At 45.5% G+C, this 19,583-nt stretch overlaps 1 protein-coding gene across 6 annotated transcripts; it reads left to right on the plus strand.

The window, feature by feature from the left end:
* Window positions 1–14,913: 14,913 nt before the first annotated feature.
* LOC109753990 (uncharacterized) lies at window positions 14,914–19,352 on the plus strand. 6 transcript variants are annotated; one of them, XR_005757417.3, is made up of 5 exons: window positions 15,311–15,692; window positions 15,776–16,013; window positions 16,889–16,934; window positions 17,964–18,775; window positions 19,119–19,352. XR_005757417.3 is itself a non-coding variant. In XM_020312917.3 (5 exons), exons 2-5 carry the CDS (start codon window positions 15,804–15,806, stop codon window positions 19,143–19,145), a joined length of 453 nt encoding a protein of 150 aa, XP_020168506.1. In that variant the 5' UTR covers window positions 15,325–15,692; window positions 15,776–15,803; the 3' UTR covers window positions 19,146–19,352. The 6 variants fall into 6 exon arrangements, 2 of the variants coding, with proteins under 2 accessions (XP_020168506.1, XP_073356475.1); XR_005757418.3 differs by having other exon boundaries at window positions 16,889–16,913; XR_002230608.4 differs by having other exon boundaries at window positions 15,312–15,692; window positions 16,889–16,985.
* Window positions 19,353–19,583: the final 231 nt, after the last annotated feature.

Consider the following 19,583-nt stretch of genomic DNA (forward strand, 5'->3'; position numbering starts at 1 on the left):
ACTACAGTACTGGTGAAAGACTTACGATGAACCATTTCTTACATCTCCTCTGCCCGCTTGCAAGTCATCCTGATTTAATCCCTCCGTCTAGGTGTATAAGGGCATGGTTAATATTACTTAATAGTATAGCCAACTGTTGACTATAAGAAAGTGCCATGTCATCTGTAGCCAACATGTATAACAATCGATACTCAAAAACTAATTCTTAAAGATCATTTTTTGCAAAGCACAATAAGTGTTATTTCTTCACAAGTTTTGGATGCAGGTTGAACAGTTGAATGCTTTTGTTTGCAAAAGATACCTTTTATCTATTTCACCCGGATGTTTGTGAGCTCTAGAGATGAAATAATATCTGAAGAAACCTATCGATACCCGTTACACATGAGATGACCCCCACATCCTTTGTCAAAATAAACAACTCCCCGATCAATGCATTTCACTCTTCGGTGCAACGCACGGGCACCTTACTACTATAGATTAGTACGACCAAAAATTGAACTAACATTATATATAGTATGATAAATGCTGATGCATGTCACCTAAAATTATATCATTCAAAACTATGTTCAAATACGAATCCAACGACATAGTTTTTGTTGACATGCACTAACATTTTGTCAGTTAAATCTTCAGTCAAATTCAATGGGGGACTAATAAACCACGACCGATGTAGTACAAGTGTAGAGGGAGGCGCTGCACGGGAGTCTCACCTCTCACCCCGCTCGTGGCGCGGCAGTAAAGCCGTCATATCACAAAACCCAACCACTCCCAATAATAAGTGGCCTGGTAAAATAAACGGACAAGCAACCATCACATCCCTCCGTCTTTTTTGCATTTCATCTCTCTGCATTTACTTTCTCCGGTTCATCTCGCACACTCGATCCCTAGCTACTACTCCTAGGGCCAGTTCTTTGGGCGGCTTCCCCAGCTTTTCCCACAAGACTAGTCACAGTGGAGAGTAACAATAAGGCGCCTCACTCATTTATTTGGGCTTCTAAACTACTACTACTACGTCCTGGTTTATTCCTCACCATTGTAATTTGTGCTAAATTTTGACCAAAGATTTAACTGGTTTATTCCTCACCATTGTAATCCCTCCATCTAGGTGTGTAAGTCATCTTACGAAAACCAAATAATCCCAAAACACTTAGGCGCGGTGCACTAACTTCTACTCCATACCTCGTTTCTTGTTTCTTGACATATCAACCAATAAGAGATAAAGAGTGTGCATGCTTTTAATGACTTGAGATATCAAACACGACATGCAGTTGTTAGTTCATTGCATGCAATACTATTAATTAGCAAATAAACATTAATGTTTCTCGTTTTCTCCTCCACCTTGGTCACGGTGCACAGCCTAAGATGACTTACTCACCTAGACGGATGGAGTAGTGCATGTGACATGCACTAACATTTCATTAGTTAAATTTATGATCAAAATTTGACACAGATTACAATGGGGACCAATAAACCAGGACGGAGGTAGTAGTTATGGGATTACTAATCTAGAAGCCTAAAAGAACTGGCCCCTGGTACTCCTACTAGTAGTAGTACTCAAGTTGGAATTCCAATTGCACGGCACAACTGGTTAGGCAAAAAATTCGATACAGGGTGTAGGAAGCGGTTTGGGAATTTGCATGCCTTTCCAACCAGTGAGATACTCCGTACAAAGTACGACAGAGAAATAACCACAGAGAAGGAAGCTAAAAATAAACAATCAAACGAGCATTTTTGCATTTGTTTTGCATTGAATGGTTTCACAAGCTTGACTAGTGCTGTTTTTCTACTTTTACAAAAACCGCATCGTAATGTTAAAACGTGCATTTGCACATACATAAGTAATAGTAGTACTCCCTCCGTCTAGGTGTATAAGTCTTCCCTCCTTCTTGGTCACGATGCACAACTAAAGATGACTTATTGACCTGGACGGAGGGAGTAGCACAGTCTGCAAGCATATATCGAGAGATACGTGTAGTGCAATAGTATATAGTAAAGTTTGTGCTATATGCACGTACTTGCAAAATGCGTACGAATACACAAGGTTTCCAAACTTTCCCTTTTGCATACTTAATTAAGGATGCTAAAAATTCCTGAACGTTTGGGATTTATCATTTGCGTCCCAAAACTAATGAGATCGCCTTACGAAACAAAAATTATACTCCTCCTAAAAGCCACGGCGCTCGCAGGAGCGCTTGCGGCGCGCCACGAGTGCCCTGGTGCGCGGCCGTTTCCCAGCACGCCGACACAATGCCTCTTCCTCAGCCTCGCAACTCACGAGGTGCTGATTGGCGGCTTGCCGGCGGGCGAGCGCGATCTCACCGGTGTGGTGATCCGGCGCCAACAGGTACTCCTCCTCGCTGGAAGCGTGCACCCGGTCCACGTACCGCCAAGCGTAGATGAGGCGCTTGGGCCCAACTGCAATTAGGGCATCGGCACGGGCGTCCTCCGCCACCCTCACGGCCCTCGCACGAGCCTTCTGCCAAAGAGCCAATTGCCTGACTCTCTCGGACGCGACATAGGCCTCCCAGGCAGCTTGTTCCGCGGTGCGCTTCTCTTCCTCGGCCTTCTTCTCCGACTCTATTTTGGCGCGCTCTGCTAGAGGCAAAGCCTCCCACAAGGCGACATCCATTTCTTTCCAAAGCTCCTCAAGGCTGTTGGGCTCGGCAGGCGGCGCGGCGTTCTCCTCGTAGCGGGGAGCCGACGCGTCCTCCGGCGCGCGTGCTGGCGAGATTGGGAATGCCGACGCGTCCACCTCGACGCGTCGCGGCGAGGAGCGGAACGCCGACGCGTCCTCCTCGACTAATGGCGGCGAGGAACGGAACAGCGACGCGTCGCGTCGTGGCGAGGAGCGGAACACCGACGTGTCCTCCTCGACTAGTGGCGGCGAGGAACGGAACGGCGATGTGTCGCGTAGCGGCGAGGAGCGGAACACCGACGCGTCCTCCTCGACTAGTGGCGGCGAGGAACGGAACGGCGACGCGTGACCGTCCGCGCGGTGCAGCGAGGAGCTCCTAGGGCTTGGGCGGGGCGATGCCACGGTGGTCGGCGTGAGAGGGAGGGGGAGGAGATAGCGATGAACGTGAACGTGAGGGGGAGGAGATAGCGATGTCGTGGAAGGCGCAGTATTTATAGCGAGCAATGGCACACCTACGTAAGATATGGACTGAGCTGCACTGACTTAACTGCAGGTCCAGTTGTGTCACTGACATGTGGGCCAGACCCCTGTTGGGCCCATATGTCAGTGACCCAATGCACCTGCAGTTAAGTAACAACTACGTGGGCATATTTGTTGGAGTAAATTACGGGGGAGCGAAGGGGTGGAAATATTGCTGGTCACAACGGATTGGACGAGCGTGGGGGAGGAGAGTCATGCATGCAGATTTTTTCACACGGGGTGGAGTGGTGGGACCGCCGGAGGGAGAAGGAGAGTTTGGCAGGCATATTGTTTCCACACATGGAGAGGAAAAGATTTGGAGACGAACGGGCTTCCTGCAGGTATGGGGAACGGTGCATAATAAGTCGTCTTGCATGCCGGGCTAGGTATAGTCTCAAGTCATTAAAAACATACACGCCCCACACATGTTCATATTTCAAGGTGCACTAAATTATTGCATGCGATGATTAAGGCTGGCCATAATGGTGGTATCTTAGCTGGTATCATGCACACGAGAATAACAAACATGCTGATGTGGCAAAGAATTAAATAAGAGAGGGGGGGTTAGAGTAACTAGTGTTCATGCATGCATTGGTAAACACATTTTTTTGTGAAGAACGACAGCACTAGTTGAGTACTTTTGCAGACTTCAAAAACTATTCCACCGCCTCTACTATCTTGCTAAGAGTAGGTGAAATTTTTGAATCGAGCCCTTTAAACTAGAAGGGAGGTAGTGGTACTCTAAGGCTGGTCATAGTGGGGAGTAACTTAGACTAGTAACATGCATATGTTACTAGTCTATGTTACTACCTCTATAGTGCATAGTATCATAGATTAGTATCATAGGTGGTCTTATTTATTGCCACGCATGACACATAGTAGCATCACATTTATTATGTTACGACATCTACCTATGTTACTATAACCATCTCTCTCTTCTTTAATTTCCTACCACATTAGCATGTTTGCGAGTCCCAAGTGCATGATACTACTTATGTTACCCCCACTATGGACAGCCTAATAGCTAACCTTGTTGTGATGACAAGATAGGACATGGCACGCACCTGGACGGAGGAACTAGTCTGCATTGTGCATTTAAGTTTTGTCTGAAGTCAATGTACCTCTACTTTCACCAGACTTATAGAAAAATGTGTCAACATTCACAATGTCAAATCAATAATTTTACACTCATTATAAAACGTAGTTCTTATACTCATTATAATCAGTATTGTAGATATTGATATTTTTAGTATAAATTTGGTCGTGGGATTTCATTGATGCCTGTCAAAGCGTGGAGGAAGCGGAGCTTAGGGCTTGCATTGCCGGTCTCTACATAGGTATTTCTCTTCATAATCCTGTAATTTTAGAGACTGATTGCGCTTTTGTGGTAGCGTCTCTTGCATCGGGGGACTATGACAGGTCTGCTATGCGTGACCTGAAGATGAAAGCGTTGAGCATCTCGAAGTTGATCAACAATCTTCAATTGTCAAAGATTAGCCGTTCGACCAATAAGGTGGCACACTTAATCGCTAAGTATAGCTTTGACAATAGATTAGATGGTATTCTTGTAAATAACGTACCGCCCTGTGTGGTGAATATTGTATCAAATGAGTGTACTGGTGTGGCTGGTTAATTAATATAAGGTGGTGTTAAAAAAAGTATAAATTTGGTCAAACAGTTTGCAAACGGTTGACGGGAGTAAAAAGGACCAGAGGAAGTATCATGCATGCAGAGTAGGCAAAAAAATTGCTTGTCTAAAAAAAGGCAAAAAAACTGCTCATTTATAGCCGGTCGAAGTCTCAAAGGGTGCGACCGCGCGAGGGAGGCGGAGGTCATGGGAGGCGCGACGTTTGACAGAATTAAGTGAAGTTACATCCATGCGCCGGCATGGCGTGCGAACAGGCAGAAGCTATACCGTCAGGCCTACGATATGGGCTAGTAGACATGACATCTAGTGGGTCCCGCATAGTTCTCGAGAACTCTTTGGGGGCTTGCAGCCATTTATCCACCGGGCAAGCCAGCAACCCCACGCCGTTCGCACGCCCTACTTGTCCCCTTCTTCTACCTTACAACAGTTCGCTCCCAGTCGTCCCGTCCTTTCACATTAGTTCGCTCCTAGTTTTTTTTGCGGGGTACAACAGTTCAACTTCTCCTAACCCTCCTCCAAAATCCATGGCCTCCCAAATCTCCATGGTCGCCGCTGAGTACCAGGTTAGAGCCATCATCGGCGATCAGTTCATCGTCATCTACACACGTGGATCCGAGACGGTGAAAGCATGGCTTGCTCGCCTCCTACGCATGTTCAACAGTTCAACAGATGAGTGGGTCGCTGGGCTAGATGTTGAGTAAACCACAGTCCTGGGACGAGAGAAGGATCTAAAGGACGAAGAGAGGAAGAAGCCCGCCGTGATCCAGGTTTGCGTACATAACGTTTGCTTGGTCTACCACATATGCCATGCCGACGTTGAGTGCCAGGATTTTAAGAACTTCCTCAAGGACAAAAGAGTGAAATTCATTACTGTAGGCTTTAAGAACGACAGGGATGTCCTGCGTCGGATAGGTCTCGTTGTAGGCCAGCCCTTCGATCTCCAGAAGGCAAGCCTGGTGTCCTCCTCTCAACCTTCAATGCTGACCCTGGCAGCAGCCATGATTGATCCTTCGTACGCTAAAATGAAGAAACCTCATCACGAGTTTCATCATGCATGGGAGTCAAAGACAATAGATGAAGATCACATCCTGTACGCAGCAATGGATCCCTACCTTTGTTTAAATATCTACAAGGGTTGGATGAAGAAGCAGAGCCCAGTGTCCGGTTCAAGCAAAGAAGCGTCGGCGAAGAGGAAGAGGAAGAGGGGCGAGGACGAAGTCGAGGATGTGGACTCGGACTCCGAGTAGGTGGCAGTGCCGTCGCTCATGCTGGTTCTACTGCAGTGTCAAGCGGACTAGTTGCTTCGTTTATTTTCAAGGGTGTGTTGTGCTGAGGCCCCAGCAGAACTATGTTTATGTTCTTTCTCGTTATTTGAACTCTATAGTACGTACAGTAGTACTAGTACTATGTCTTACTACTGTTCTTCTTGCAGTTGGTACTACTGCTCGTATCTTCGTGTTCCTACTGTACTTAATACGTTCGTACTAGTAGTATAGTTTGGGTCAGTCGATTTGTGAAAGAAGTTCGACGGAGCGAAGGAAGAAGACGACAGAAGAGGTGGAAGAAGCCCTTCTAGCCATCCATGTTGCATCAAACGGCTCACATGAGTCGACTGACCCAAATTGCTCCTTCAGATTGCAGGATCCACGTGGCATTCAAGGTCTCGAAGGTAGATTCCACGTCCGCACCCGGTTTGCGGGCTCGACATGCGCGCGACCGGCTTCCGCCACGACAGCCACCATGCGCGCCTCCTCCGCGCGGGCGGAGACGACAATGACACGCTAGTTCCTCCTTGCCGGCGTGCTGGAGCACGCTCTCGTCCTCCTCTTCTTACGCTGCGTGCATAGACGTGGCTCCACCAGCTGATCGCGTGCTTGGCAGCGCGGCGGCATCGCGAGGAGGGACTGCAGACGACGTGAGCGGGCGAGCCTTTGGCTTCATGGCACAGGGATGGCGGCGACACGGCGGTGATGGGCGAGAAATTGTTGGGCGGAGCAGGCGGGCGCCGGCATGCGCAACGGCGGCGGCATATTGATGAGTGCGCTTGTGGGAGCTTACTTTAGTTTTATATATAAGGTTGGTCAAATTTAAAAGAAAACCGTACTAGTACACATAAACATTAGACTTAGGGAGCGCTTTTATTAGTTAGTACCACAGCCACGATACGGAATCCTGTGCAAGCGCGTGAACCGCGGCCGCGTGGTCGATCGAACGGTGCGTCACCGTGTCGCTCTCGAGGGACATCTACCGAACCTTTTTGTGTGTGTGAAAACAATCCTCGAATATTACTCAACTTTTTTTCCTGTGAAAGTTCTTGAGGCTTCAATATTTCCATATATTTGAATTTAGCTCCAGTTCGTGTTTATTTGGATTTGGACGTTTTAGGTGCGCCCTAGTTTTTTTTAATACTGATTTTGTGTGTGTGACTGAGAGAGAACGTGTGTATGTGTCCATATGTGTGTTGTGGCGGAAGGGCAATGTGGAGACGGTGTGCGTGTGATACAGACATAGAGATGTGTGAATGTGAAAATGATCATGCATGAGTGAGACATAGACATATGCCGATACGTTGTGTATACATGAGAGAACGGTCTTCTAGTTTACTTGTGTGTGTGTGTGTGTGTGTGAGAGAGAGAGAGAGAGAGAGAGAGAGAGGGAGAGAGAGAGACAGAGAGAGGAGCATCCGTAACATAACAACCATCTCTCTCGATTCGTCCGTCCCTCGCACGGTCGCATGCAACACATGCATCAACGCGCACATTTTGACACCCTCACCCGGCCCCTGCCCACCTCAAGGCCCGCACAATCTCTTCGTGAATACCCATTTCTCTCCTTAGGTTTGTTTTCTCTCAATATCTGACGCGCACACACACACACAGAGACACACGCAGCACAACACACACACACACACTCCCCCGAGCACACAATTCATCCCCATCCAAGGTTATACGGCGACCACTCTCGCTTGTGCTTCTTTGCACCCCAACATGCACAACACCTCAATCTTCAAAGAGGGCATCGAGCAGATCGAAGACGGCGACCACACCGCGCTAGAGAATGCAGGGTCATTTGGAAGCAGGGTGATGTGACGACGGCTGACTGACTCCTCCCCCCACCCTCTCTCTCTCTCTCTTGCACAAAATTACCAATCCCTCTCTCCCCCGCACAAAATTGTCAATCCCTCAACCCACGAGATCCTTCCCCTCTCATCCATGTTTTTCCAGCTCTCTCATCAAACATGTTGTCTCTTCTCCTTCCACGTATACAGAATCCAGATGCACACGCATCTCATGTATATTACATGTATCCATCTTTCTCACAGACCTAACTTCTTCCTCTCTCTTTTTCTCTCTATCTCTCTCTCTGTCTCGTTAGGTTTGTCTCCTACTCTCTCATCCACATACATACAATCTTTCCTGCCCTATCTGCTCCATCTTCAAAAGCTCTCTCTGCACGTTTCATTCACACATTGGGATATGTCAAAATGTTGCTTCTATAATGGCTGATGTAGAGTTATGGTTGTTTTTGTTGCATCCTACAAAGTAATAACTATGAAATGCATTTAGATTCTCATTTGACTGGGATTATGTGAGTTTGAGCATGTTGTGAAGTACTATAGACCTTGTATACATCTTGGGATTCGACAATGATTGTAACTATTGAATTGTATAGACCATTACATTCGAAGTCAATAGCCTAATATATTTATTTCACAATTTCAACAAATGATTAGTTCACTACAAACTAAGAAAACAAATGTGTACTCCCTCTGTTTTTATTTAAGTCCGTGTATTAGCATTGGTCAAAGTCAAGTTTTGTAAACTCTCAGAAAGCTTATAACAAAAAATATTAACATATACAATAACAAATAAATACCATTAGATTCATTATTGAATGTACTTTCACATCATACATATTTGTTATGGTAAATGTTTATATTTTTCTATAAACTTGGTCAAACTTTAGGAAGTTTGACTTCGGTCAAACCTAATATGCAGAGTTTACTACTACTACTCGCTAGTTGCTTAGCCGAATCACTCAACACGCCACACGGGGAGTCCAGTGTCACAAAATTTTGAGGTCGGCGGGAAAATCTCCCGCGACCCTCATTCGAGCAGTGGGAAGTTACCATCATAGCCTTCGGAACAGGCCTGCGGATGACGCTTGGTAGGGGGCTGTTTTCGTAACTTCAGGTTCACCCTACGCAGCCAACCCCACCCCGGCACCCAGAGTAGTACACCTGAATACTCCCCATTTTCTATCCCCACCGCAAAATAGACTTCTCCACGACACCACAGCCTTCGTGCTCCTCCCCTTTACATCGGCGCACTCGTCCACCGCAGCGCATCTGCCTCATCGACGACCTCGTACGCCGCACTGGAGCCGGTCCACCGTCGTCGTCGTACACGGAGCCTCTTCCCCGGCATCGTCTTCCACGGTCTCGGATCTGCTTCCCGGAAGCCGACGCCAAGCGCAGAAGTACCACCGTCATGGACAATGAACTGACTCCCTTTGCCGACCATGACTCACAGAGGCCGCCGCGACCATCGTTCTCCTCCTCGATTGGTAATGTGTGTATTGAATCACTTAGCAGTACATGTGCAGTTCCAATTTTGTTCATACCTACCCTTCAAATTTCCTGGGTGCTATTGTTCCCGTAAAAGTAATTGGTTATAGCCTCCATTGTCCAACAGAATATCAGCTTGTAATTGTGCGTCACTCCTGTATCGCGCTAGTAGAGAAGAGAGTAGAGATAGCAGAGATGTCGGGAAAGGATCGCGCGCGCGGGAAAAAGCGGCCGGGCGTGCGCTAGTTTTGGCGCGCGGCGTCCGGCGCGCTTTATAAAATCCAACGCCCTCCCACTGCTCTGTGCCTTGCCACCGCTCTATCCCCGCTCTGTGCCTCGCCACCGCTCTCTCCCCGCTCTTTTTCGCCTCGCCGCCGCGTCGCCGGGAAACTTGGGGATACCGCGGTGTCCCCGCGCGCCCCTCCGGTGGCTTGTCCGCCGAGATCCGGTTCCGCGGGATGCGCCTCGGCCTCGGCAATTTCGACATCGCCAACGAGGCTGCCCGCGTGTACGACGCGGTGGTGTGGTGCCTCCGGTGGCCTCATAGAACATTGAACTTCCCCAACGTGCCGACGCGGGAGCGGGCGCAGGAGCTCGCGCCTCTGCCGCGGCTTAGGGCGCTGTGGCGCCAACACTTCCCGTAGGACATCATCAACGAGCGCGAGTTCTATGCGCAAAGGAGGGCGGAGAGGGATAAGAGGAGGGCGGAGCGAGATGCCTATCGCGAGGACAAGCGTAGGCGAAAAGCGGACGCTCAATTCAACATGAGGCTAGGAGCAGCATCGCCCTGGGAATCCGATGACGATCCGTATCTTCACGCCTACAGTCAGACGTCGGAGGAGGACATCACTGAGGAGGAGTCGGACGACGAGGAGTAGTTGAATTATCTTTTTTTTATCTATCTATGCTGAGAACTATCCTCTACTCTCTAGTATCTACTTCTCGATCTCAGCACTGTAAACGCTTTTTTAAAGCGTCGCGCTTGCGATTCTGTTGGAGATGCTCTAACATGGCAGACGAGTGCTTTAATGTTTCCCACAAGATGCGCGAGTATTACTAGTAGTATATTTTTCTTGTCATGTTGAGATTTTAAAACCACGAGTGCGAACATGCAGAGGAGCAATGAAGACCAAACACGGGATATTCGGGACATCTTCAAGGAGCGTGGCAAGTTAAAGAGGAGCTGCACCGAACCTGTAAAACGAGCTTTGGTAAGTAACACCCTTTCAATTACTTTCGTGTAGCCTCGTGTTCTTCGATGTGTATATGTTGTAGTTTCTGTTTCTCTTAAGCTTGGTGTTCTTCGATGTGTAATAAGAAGAGTCTTAATCGTCCTAATGCTTCCGTATTTAGCTTGATGTAGGAAGTGGGTGTTCTCACCTTGTAGTCTATTTTTATTTTTTTTCCTTTTGAATTCACTTCTCCGAGTTATATTTATCTGGCTTCTACTAAATGGATCTAGGTTGCTCTGAGTATTGATCTGAAAAAGAAGTAACTTCATGTCAGGATGCAGTTCCTGCGAGGAGGGAAGTATGGTCAACCTCGAGATCATGTTTCCAAAATGAGGCTGGATTACACACAAGGTGCCAGTTCCCTAATGATGCTGGATTAGACACAAGGTGCAAATTCCCAGATGATGCTGGATTACACACAAGCCAGGTGGAGTCGTCAGCTGTTCGTGTCCTCGTGGCATTAGTAAAGGCTGAAAGAAAGCGTGCAGCAGCCCTTGAGAATGTAGCTGAGTTCCTGAAGAAGCGAAAATAGCAATCAGATGCTCTCTTCACCCAAGCCAAAGAAGAGATGGAAGAAGCCAGAAATAGGCTAGCAGAGGCAGAGCAGGCTAGGCGTCTCCTGCTATCTAAAACTGTTGTCAATACAAAATTTCCTTCATAATAGCTAGGTTCAAATGTTTATCCAGTCAGCATGCCTGTTGTGATGTCCGTGCATCCACTGATGTGGCACAAAATGTTTTTTTTCGGGTCATGTAATAACAGCAATTACTTTCCAAACAATAACAGACGAAGCATTGGACATGGTATAGTTCACGCGCAAGCCCGACATTCCAAGTTCAACTTCCACATCAAACTCATGTTCACAGATATCTGCACATTCATACATAATGTCCACAACCATGATTCACTTCAAAGCCAAAAACAAATGTGAGGAGAGTTATAAATAAAGAAAATCCTCTACTAGTTCCTGCTACCAGTGCGAGCACAACAAGTCAAGACCATGCGTAAATTAATTATATTTTAGTCATTTTTTGTGTTCTAAAATGCCTGCCGGCTCGCGGAAGGACGTGTTGTGAAGGCAGGCGGGGCAGTCTTAAGCTGGTTGCACGCGGCGAGGAGGCGTGCTCAGCCGGGCCTGCAGCGAGTGCGGCCCTCTTGGCCGGCGCGCCGGTTCAATGCCTGCGCTATGAGAGGTTGCGTCCGTGTCAAAGCAATCACTCCCTCCAGTCCTTTTTTGTTTGGGTATAACAAAATCTCGTTTTCCATTCACATTTTACAAGTAAAATTCGTGGACAAACTTTGACCCGAAGTACGATGGGGACTAGTAAACCAGAATGGAGGTAGTAGTTTTTTTAATCAAAGAAGGGTTTCCCCTTCCGATTTTCATTACTGAAAACCAGCATCTAAATCTAAACCATAGTATTTGCCCTAGAACTACCAGGTTCAACATCTCGCAACATAAACCCATACAACCTCCATCGCAAAAAAAACCATACAACCATACGCCAAGGAGGTATGTAGTACTATGAATCCCATTTTCGCTCCATACCAATCGTTCTAAAAACTACTTACTACTTATAACGCGCCATTGAAAATCGGAACTCTTAACCCCGCTAAAAAAAAATATTTTAAATGTGGCTACTCGATCTGTGGCAACTGGCGAGCCACCGCGCTCCAAGTCGTTCACCTGTGGTCCCGACCATCAACTCCTACGGATCAAATTATCACGCGAGCTGACTATTCCTACAAAGGTGCTCCACCATGTACGCGGTACCCGCGAATGCAGCAATCGTGCACCTAGGGTTTTAGGGTTTATTTGTTAACGTCGCCTTTACGTAACACTCATGTGTGCGAGACAGCGAGAGGCCGACTGCGTGCATGCGCCTCTTCTCTTCGTATATGTACTCCACCGTTTGTCTGGTGTCCAAAAAATTATAATAACTACTAGCAATGTGCCAATGCGTTGCCACACGATCAAAGTAGATTAATACATATTCACCGATTTGATAGAAAAAAAGTCTAGTTTAGAAATACGTATATCACTAAAAATATGTTATGTTTCACTCAAAATATATTCCTTTGGCGGTTTTGATGAGATAAGGGAGGAATGTTGTTGGTTTCAAGATTCGAGAAGTGGTATATGTCTAATTTCTACTCTTACTAGCAACATGCCCGTGCGTTGCACGGAACATCAAGATCTTGTGGGAGAAAAGGATGAACCAGGGAAGGCCTTATCTGCAAATGTGGTGAAGAGTGCGGGTAAATTGCCATATTTTCCTTCCTATCCGTCAGATATAAATCGGACGACCTACATTGCAGGATGGCAGGCCCACCATCATCACCAACTCTATTTTTTATCCCTACTCCATTGTCGGTGATGATCGTGTGCCTGCCATCCTGCAATATAGGCCGTCCGATCTATATCTGACGGATAGGAAGGAAACTATGGCAATTTTGCAAAAAGATACCCACACCCCTCTCCACATTTGCAAATAAGGCCTTCCCTCGTTCATCCTTTTCCCCCACAAGCACTACAAGAAATATGTCAACTAGTGACCCTCTGTCAGTGACCCTGGAAGAATTGGTCATAGATCTATGACCATTTCAGACCAATTGGTCAAAAGCTGTTCGGGGGGCTCCAAACCCTAAACTATAACGACCATTTTGGTCAAAAAGGTCGTAATTTCCTTACACGAAATGGTCATCAAGCAGATAGCACTGGTCCGCTGCCTTATTTCTAGATGATCACGACCAATATAGATGGTCGTAACCTTGTAAATTGTGGTGGGTTGCTATGGCTAGGCGCCACCTCATCAGTTTTGCCTATGTGTCATGTCCATGTGGCAATTTTTGCCCCAGGTTGTGAAGCAACCTATATTTCTGTCATTCCCAAAATTCCCAAAAAAATCTCATAAATTCTTTGGGTCATATCTTCGTCAAATATGTAAAAATCCTTCCTTGCCTAGTTAAAAAATAATTCAACAATATTCATTTTCCTATTCTGTTCAGAACAACACTTTGTGAAGGAAGTACCACTTTGGCATGTCCAAATAGTATCCATTTTCTACGGTGCTTTCCTATGCCCAAATAACCATCCTCCACCAAATGCCAGCTCAATCCATTCATTATTTTGAGCCCAGCTTCAACATTCGTATTTATGTCCAGTGTGGTACTTTGCAAAGCAAGTACCACCTAGGCTCCTCCTTTTGAGCTGAAAATTTGTGAAGACGGTCTTCTTAGTAACTGATCATCCTCAGCCAAAACTCACGCCCATTAGCCATGTACATTTCCCATACCGCTAATCAAACACTTGGCTGCTAATTCATGTTTGAGCATCGATCGGTCTCCTCGTGAGAATATTATGTTGTAATTTTCTTCCTAGCACCTACCTGGGGAGTGCCCAACCCACTAGACATGCCTAGGCCGCCCAGAACACATGGCAACACCATGGTCACGCGGTGACCACGCGGCGGGCATGCGAGTTTATGCTCTCTAGAGTTGGGGCCCTCGGCCGCCGCCCAAACCTCGACGTATCACCACCAAACCATGTATTTATGATTAAATAGGTACTTATGTAACTAGAAATGATTTTTGAAAAAAATAAATAGCAAACTATGAGGCAGCTGCACTTCAAATTTGACCCGCTTCCAACTGAATCGGCGGAAATTTGTCTTTTTCACGAGAGGTGGATCAAAACTTTTTACACCCAACCATTTTGTCAATTGTGCATTAAATATGTCCTAGTATTTTAGAAAATTGATTTGGTCCAATTTTGCAACAATTATTTGGGAGGTCCTTCACAAAAAAACCTCCTTTTGGGCACTTGAAAAATGGAAAATGGTTTTTTCGTCCAAAGAAAATGAAAACTTCCTTAGGCAACATTGTTTGCCATTCCAATATGCACCCTTGTGCATAATATGAGATCATTTGAACAAACTATGTCATGAATGTGGCCATAAGATTGATCATTTGGCTTGAAAGCCATGAATCTTCACGCATGATAGCTCGTTTCTGAGAACACTTTTTAAAAATAATTATCGTAGTACAAGTTTATTATTTTTCCTGGCAACTTGGCCATATATAACAACACAATGCGAAGGTTTTCCAATTTTTTGATTTTTTTTGAATTTTTCATGCCCGTTTCAAAATGCGGTCAAAACGGCACGCATGACCGTTCCTAGCTAGTGGTTGAATCTTGGAAAACTTTTTGTGTTTCTCTAATGAAATAGATACTTTTGAACCTAGAAATGATTTTTGGAAAAAATCATGAGCAAACTATGAGGCAGCTGTAGTTCAAATTTGACCCGCTTCCTACTGAATTGGCTGAAATTTGTCTTTTTCACGAGAGGTGGCTTGAATCTTTTGACACCCAACCATTTGATAAATTATGCATTAAAATGACCTAGTATTTTAGAAAAATTATTTGGTCCAATTTTGCAACAAATATCTGGTAGGTCCTTCACAAAAAACCCGATTATTGGCACTCCAAAAATTGTAAAATGATTTTTTGTGCAAAGAAAATGAAAACCCCTCAAATCAACATTGTTTGTTGTCCCAAGATACACACTTGTGCAAAATATTGGGTCATTTGAAAAACTATAAGCGGTAATATGTTGAATGTTTACCCAGAATAAGAGGGTACAAAATATAAAAAAACAGAAGAAAAAACAAAACTACGCAAGGTGAATTATGATTGGTGGAATCTGTTGTGGCATGGATCAATTGATACAGCCCACTGCAGAAAGCATCCGTCGATCGATCCATTCATCCAGCCTCTCTCCCTCTTGCCCGAACCCTAGAGCTCCGCTCCTCCTTGCCGCTGCCACCTCCACCTCCCTCTCCCCGATCCAGACCCAGCCACCACCCATGGCGCCAGCCAGAGCAGCCACCGGCGAGGCTAGAGGCCACCGGATCCGGGATCAGGGCGGCGCATAGCCCCTCCTCCCGTGAGATCCGGGACACAGTCGCCCATCTGGATCAAGCAGCTCCTCTGGACGCTGCACCATCTCCACCGTCCGGATTTGGTGCTCCTCGCGCGACCCACCCCCCAGCACGCGTCTCCACCGTCTCTTCCCCGACGTCCTTGGCGAGGTTCGTCTTATCCCCATCCCCTCCTCCTCCTCCTCTGCCTTTCCCTTCCCTCTCCGTCACCTTGCGGCCTCTCTGTCTCACAGGGAATGAATAGGAGCTCCGGCCAAGGCCATGGACGCCACCAGCAGAAGCTCCGCCTCGGATCTTGCGACCTCGTTGACCGGATCCAGCAGGTCCCTGCCACTGTGTCAAGATCCTCCCCTCCCTCCTAGAGAGGCCCTCTCTCCCACACGCTCTGCATCCGCTACGGCCGTTGCAGCTTCCACCTCCAGAAGAGCACCTGCTCCTCGTGCGGTTACCCGGCCGCCCGCATCCGCAAGTGTAAGCTCCGTTCCATATTCTTGGTGTGCAATGGTGAAGAAATAGAGAGCATCGTCTATACTATTCTTCTTCAGAACTTATCATGTTACTGTACTGTCAAGAGTTCAGTTAGGATCTATCTGTGTTCAGTTTACTTCATGTATCTTTGTGAAAAAGTGTTGTATTGGCAAAGGTTTAGTTATAATCTTTGTCTGTTCAGTTCATACATGCTTGTGCAAAATTACTGCTGTACTGGCCAGAATTCAGTGCTAAAGTTCACTTCATATATGTGTTCTGTCGAAATTCAGTTATGCTCTAGTATTGTACAAACACATTGGAATATATGTACACATATCTGTCAAAAATCAGTGGAATATTTGTTGGTCTGACTGTACATGCACATTCTCAATCATACATTCAGTCATATATTTGGTATCATTTTTACTTTCCGTCACTGCTGCAGATTGAGATCACTTGTACTTTCCGTCACTTCTGCAGATTCCATATCACTTGTACTTTCCGTCACTGCTGCAGATTGAGATAGTTCACTTGCTTGCTCACCAGTACGTATATAGTTAGCAGTTAGTTTTGCACTGAAGATTAAACCCCTGTTCGTTTACCTGAACAAAGGCCGGACGTAGGTAGCCTTGTGGTTTGTTCCCATATCGCACTTATAAGAAGTGTAAAGGAGATCGATGGCTAACCAGAATCATCTCATTTGGGTTCAGCTTTGATTACATCTTGATATACACAACGCTCCATTTCATTCATCCATATGTTGCTTTCATCCAGCCTGTTATATGCTGCCTGCTTCTCATGTTGCTTTGCTTTGGTTCCAATCAACCTGAAATATGCTGCATGCTGCTACTGATGTAGCTCTTCTTTTGTTTCTGCAGAGAGATCGACGATCGGCTGGGCAGTGTTAGCGCTAAACCTTCATGCGTACTCACTCTGCTGCAAGCTTTAATAATCTTGATTGATGCAGACGCCACTGTATGCATGCGAATTTTCATTTGCAGATGCTTTCACTTCACCCTTTTCTTTTCGTTTCTTTTCTCTCGAAACAAGGAAAGGATTTATTCTAACGGCCATCTCTATTTTAGCCTTTTAGGACTCTTATTAATTAACATGCCTACTCTTCTCTGTGGTTTAAGGCCAGTCAATTCACACTGCATACATGCATAGCTAGCTTCCTCATCTCCAGTCAATGAGTTTGCCTTGATTCGGGTCTTCTCTTCTCCTGGTGATCAAAATCAACACCGCACCCTTCCGTTCCTATCTTATTTACTAGTTCCCTTTCGTTTCTGTTCCTGCCATAATTAGTGTGGTAAACTGGTAATCAGCTAGCTCGGTGGTCACCAGAGTACGTACTATTTTATTTACTAGTACTTTGCCTTGGATTGTAATGTGGATCAGGAGATGAACTGTATATTTTGTTTGTGTCATGCATGGCTGTGTCATACATGTATTGACTGAACTTGACAAAATGTGCAATTTGAATCTAGTACTTCTTCCATTTCTGCTTTCCCCCAACCGTCCATAAGATTTATCTAGGGTTTAAGCTATTTTGTTTAGTTTGCTTGCGCTGCCTGAAATGATGCACCAATTCTGTATCTTATCCTTGTGCTGGATGGTGGACCTGTCAACGTATTGACTTGAGTGACGACAGATGCGGTATTGTTTAGATGGGTGGTTTGAATAGTTCGTCCAGAGAAAATTGTTTATAGAATAGAGATTTGGCGAAATATGGTGCTTGTTTATTGATGTGATAGATACATCCAAGACAATTATTGTGGCTTCATCAGTGGGGTGTGTTTTTGTTTCGTTCAATGTCTGATCTGGTTATAAACATAACCACATGACGTATTTAGATGGGTGTATTTAGTGGGGTGTATTTAGACGGGTGTATATAAAAATGATTTGATCTTCTCTTCCTTGGTTTCCTGATGCGCTCCTATTCCACAACCACAGGGATGGCACATCGATTGGGGACGAGCAGGATGGGGCCAACAAGCCTAGGAGGAGGAGGAGCTCCATCCGCAGCAGCTCATGCTCATGGAGGAACAATTCTGAATCGTTGTTGTTACTCTGCTGTCCTGGAGTCGCCATCCACAGCAGCCGTGGTGTGGCTGAGCCTCTGCTACGGCTACAACCTCCCTCTGGTGAGCTCCTCCCTGTTCCTTCTTCTCTGATGTAGCTCCTACATGGCCTTGGCCATGATTTGGGTTGGATGTGGGGCTCTAGTAGTTGCTGCTAGATGTTGTAACCAAGCATCAACTCCTACTGGAGCTCTCTGGTGATAAATTCATGCGATTCTAGGGTCTGTCAGTAGCTGCCCATGTGTACTTGCTTTATATATGTGCTCCTATGATGCTTTGGTGATATGGGGTGGCTAATATCAAGATCATGTTCGTGTTGATGCTTATCTTGCGTGTCTCTGGTGGTGGTGGTGTTGACAGCAGTTACACACCTAGCTTGTAACTAATATCAGTACTGCTAATTTACCTCAAGTTTATCTAAACATGGTTGAAATGAGCGCTGCAAATTTTGATGTCTAAAATCAATTTTTACCCCAAGTCCTTAAGTAATTATTTTCATTACGTCATAGTTAGTTGAGAATATTGACTTGAATATTTTATGTATGCCCTGATGCATGTACACATACAGTTGAGCAAATACCGAGCTGCAGTGGAACAACCTGGAGTTAGAGAACTTCAAGGAAAAGATCAACGAGGTGACCGGCGTTATGGAGGCTGTGTACGGTGGCGACCACAAGTTCTTCGGTGAGCTTGCAGTGTCCATATTGTGTCATATACGATGCTGCTCCATTGTGCATCTTTCTTTTCTTGTGTGCTGCATCATTGTTGCTTGATAGAGTAAATGATTTCAGTTCTGGTTGTGTTAAATCTTTACTATGTACCCTTAGTGTTTACTAAACTGAGGCATTGGAATTTAGGCATTTATGTATAATTTTAGTTTTGGATGTGTCCAATGCAAACATTATTGTCAACTGTCAAGTTGATTCTAAAATGTCTCATTAACTTCATTATTCTGTTATTTATTGTTAAATATGCTGTTAGATTTACTTCTATTTTGTTCCTAAACATTTTGTTCTGTAACATGCAGATGCTGGGCTTTCATGTTTCTTTGTGAGCATCAGGACAAAGAAGTCGGAGGAAGAATAGTTCTAGCTCATTGGAGCTAGTTCTGAGAGTAATGAAGCCCTTTCTGCTGCTCCTATTTGTATGTGTGTTATATGATGTAGCAGAATCTGGCTCATGTGATTGTACACTTGTGGAGCTTGTTATCTGATTGTAAACTTGATGCTGATCACATTTGTATGTGTGTTATATGATGTAACGCTATGATGGTTGATAGTATTTGAAGTATTTCGTGTGTTCTGCGTGCCAATTTAAATTATAGGTATTTATTTGCGTTAAATTAAAAAATTGAAGAATATTGCCTTGATGGCTAGGACCCAGTACTAGAACCCGACAATGGGGACCCACCTAACTAGTGAACCGACTTTATAAAAAAAGGAAAAAATGAAACTGTTGAGATAAAAAGGCCATGGCCCAAAAATAAAAAGGC

This window comes from Aegilops tauschii, chromosome 5 (assembly GCF_002575655.3).
Source record: "Aegilops tauschii subsp. strangulata cultivar AL8/78 chromosome 5, Aet v6.0, whole genome shotgun sequence".
Taxonomy (NCBI): Eukaryota; Viridiplantae; Streptophyta; class Magnoliopsida; order Poales; family Poaceae; genus Aegilops; species Aegilops tauschii.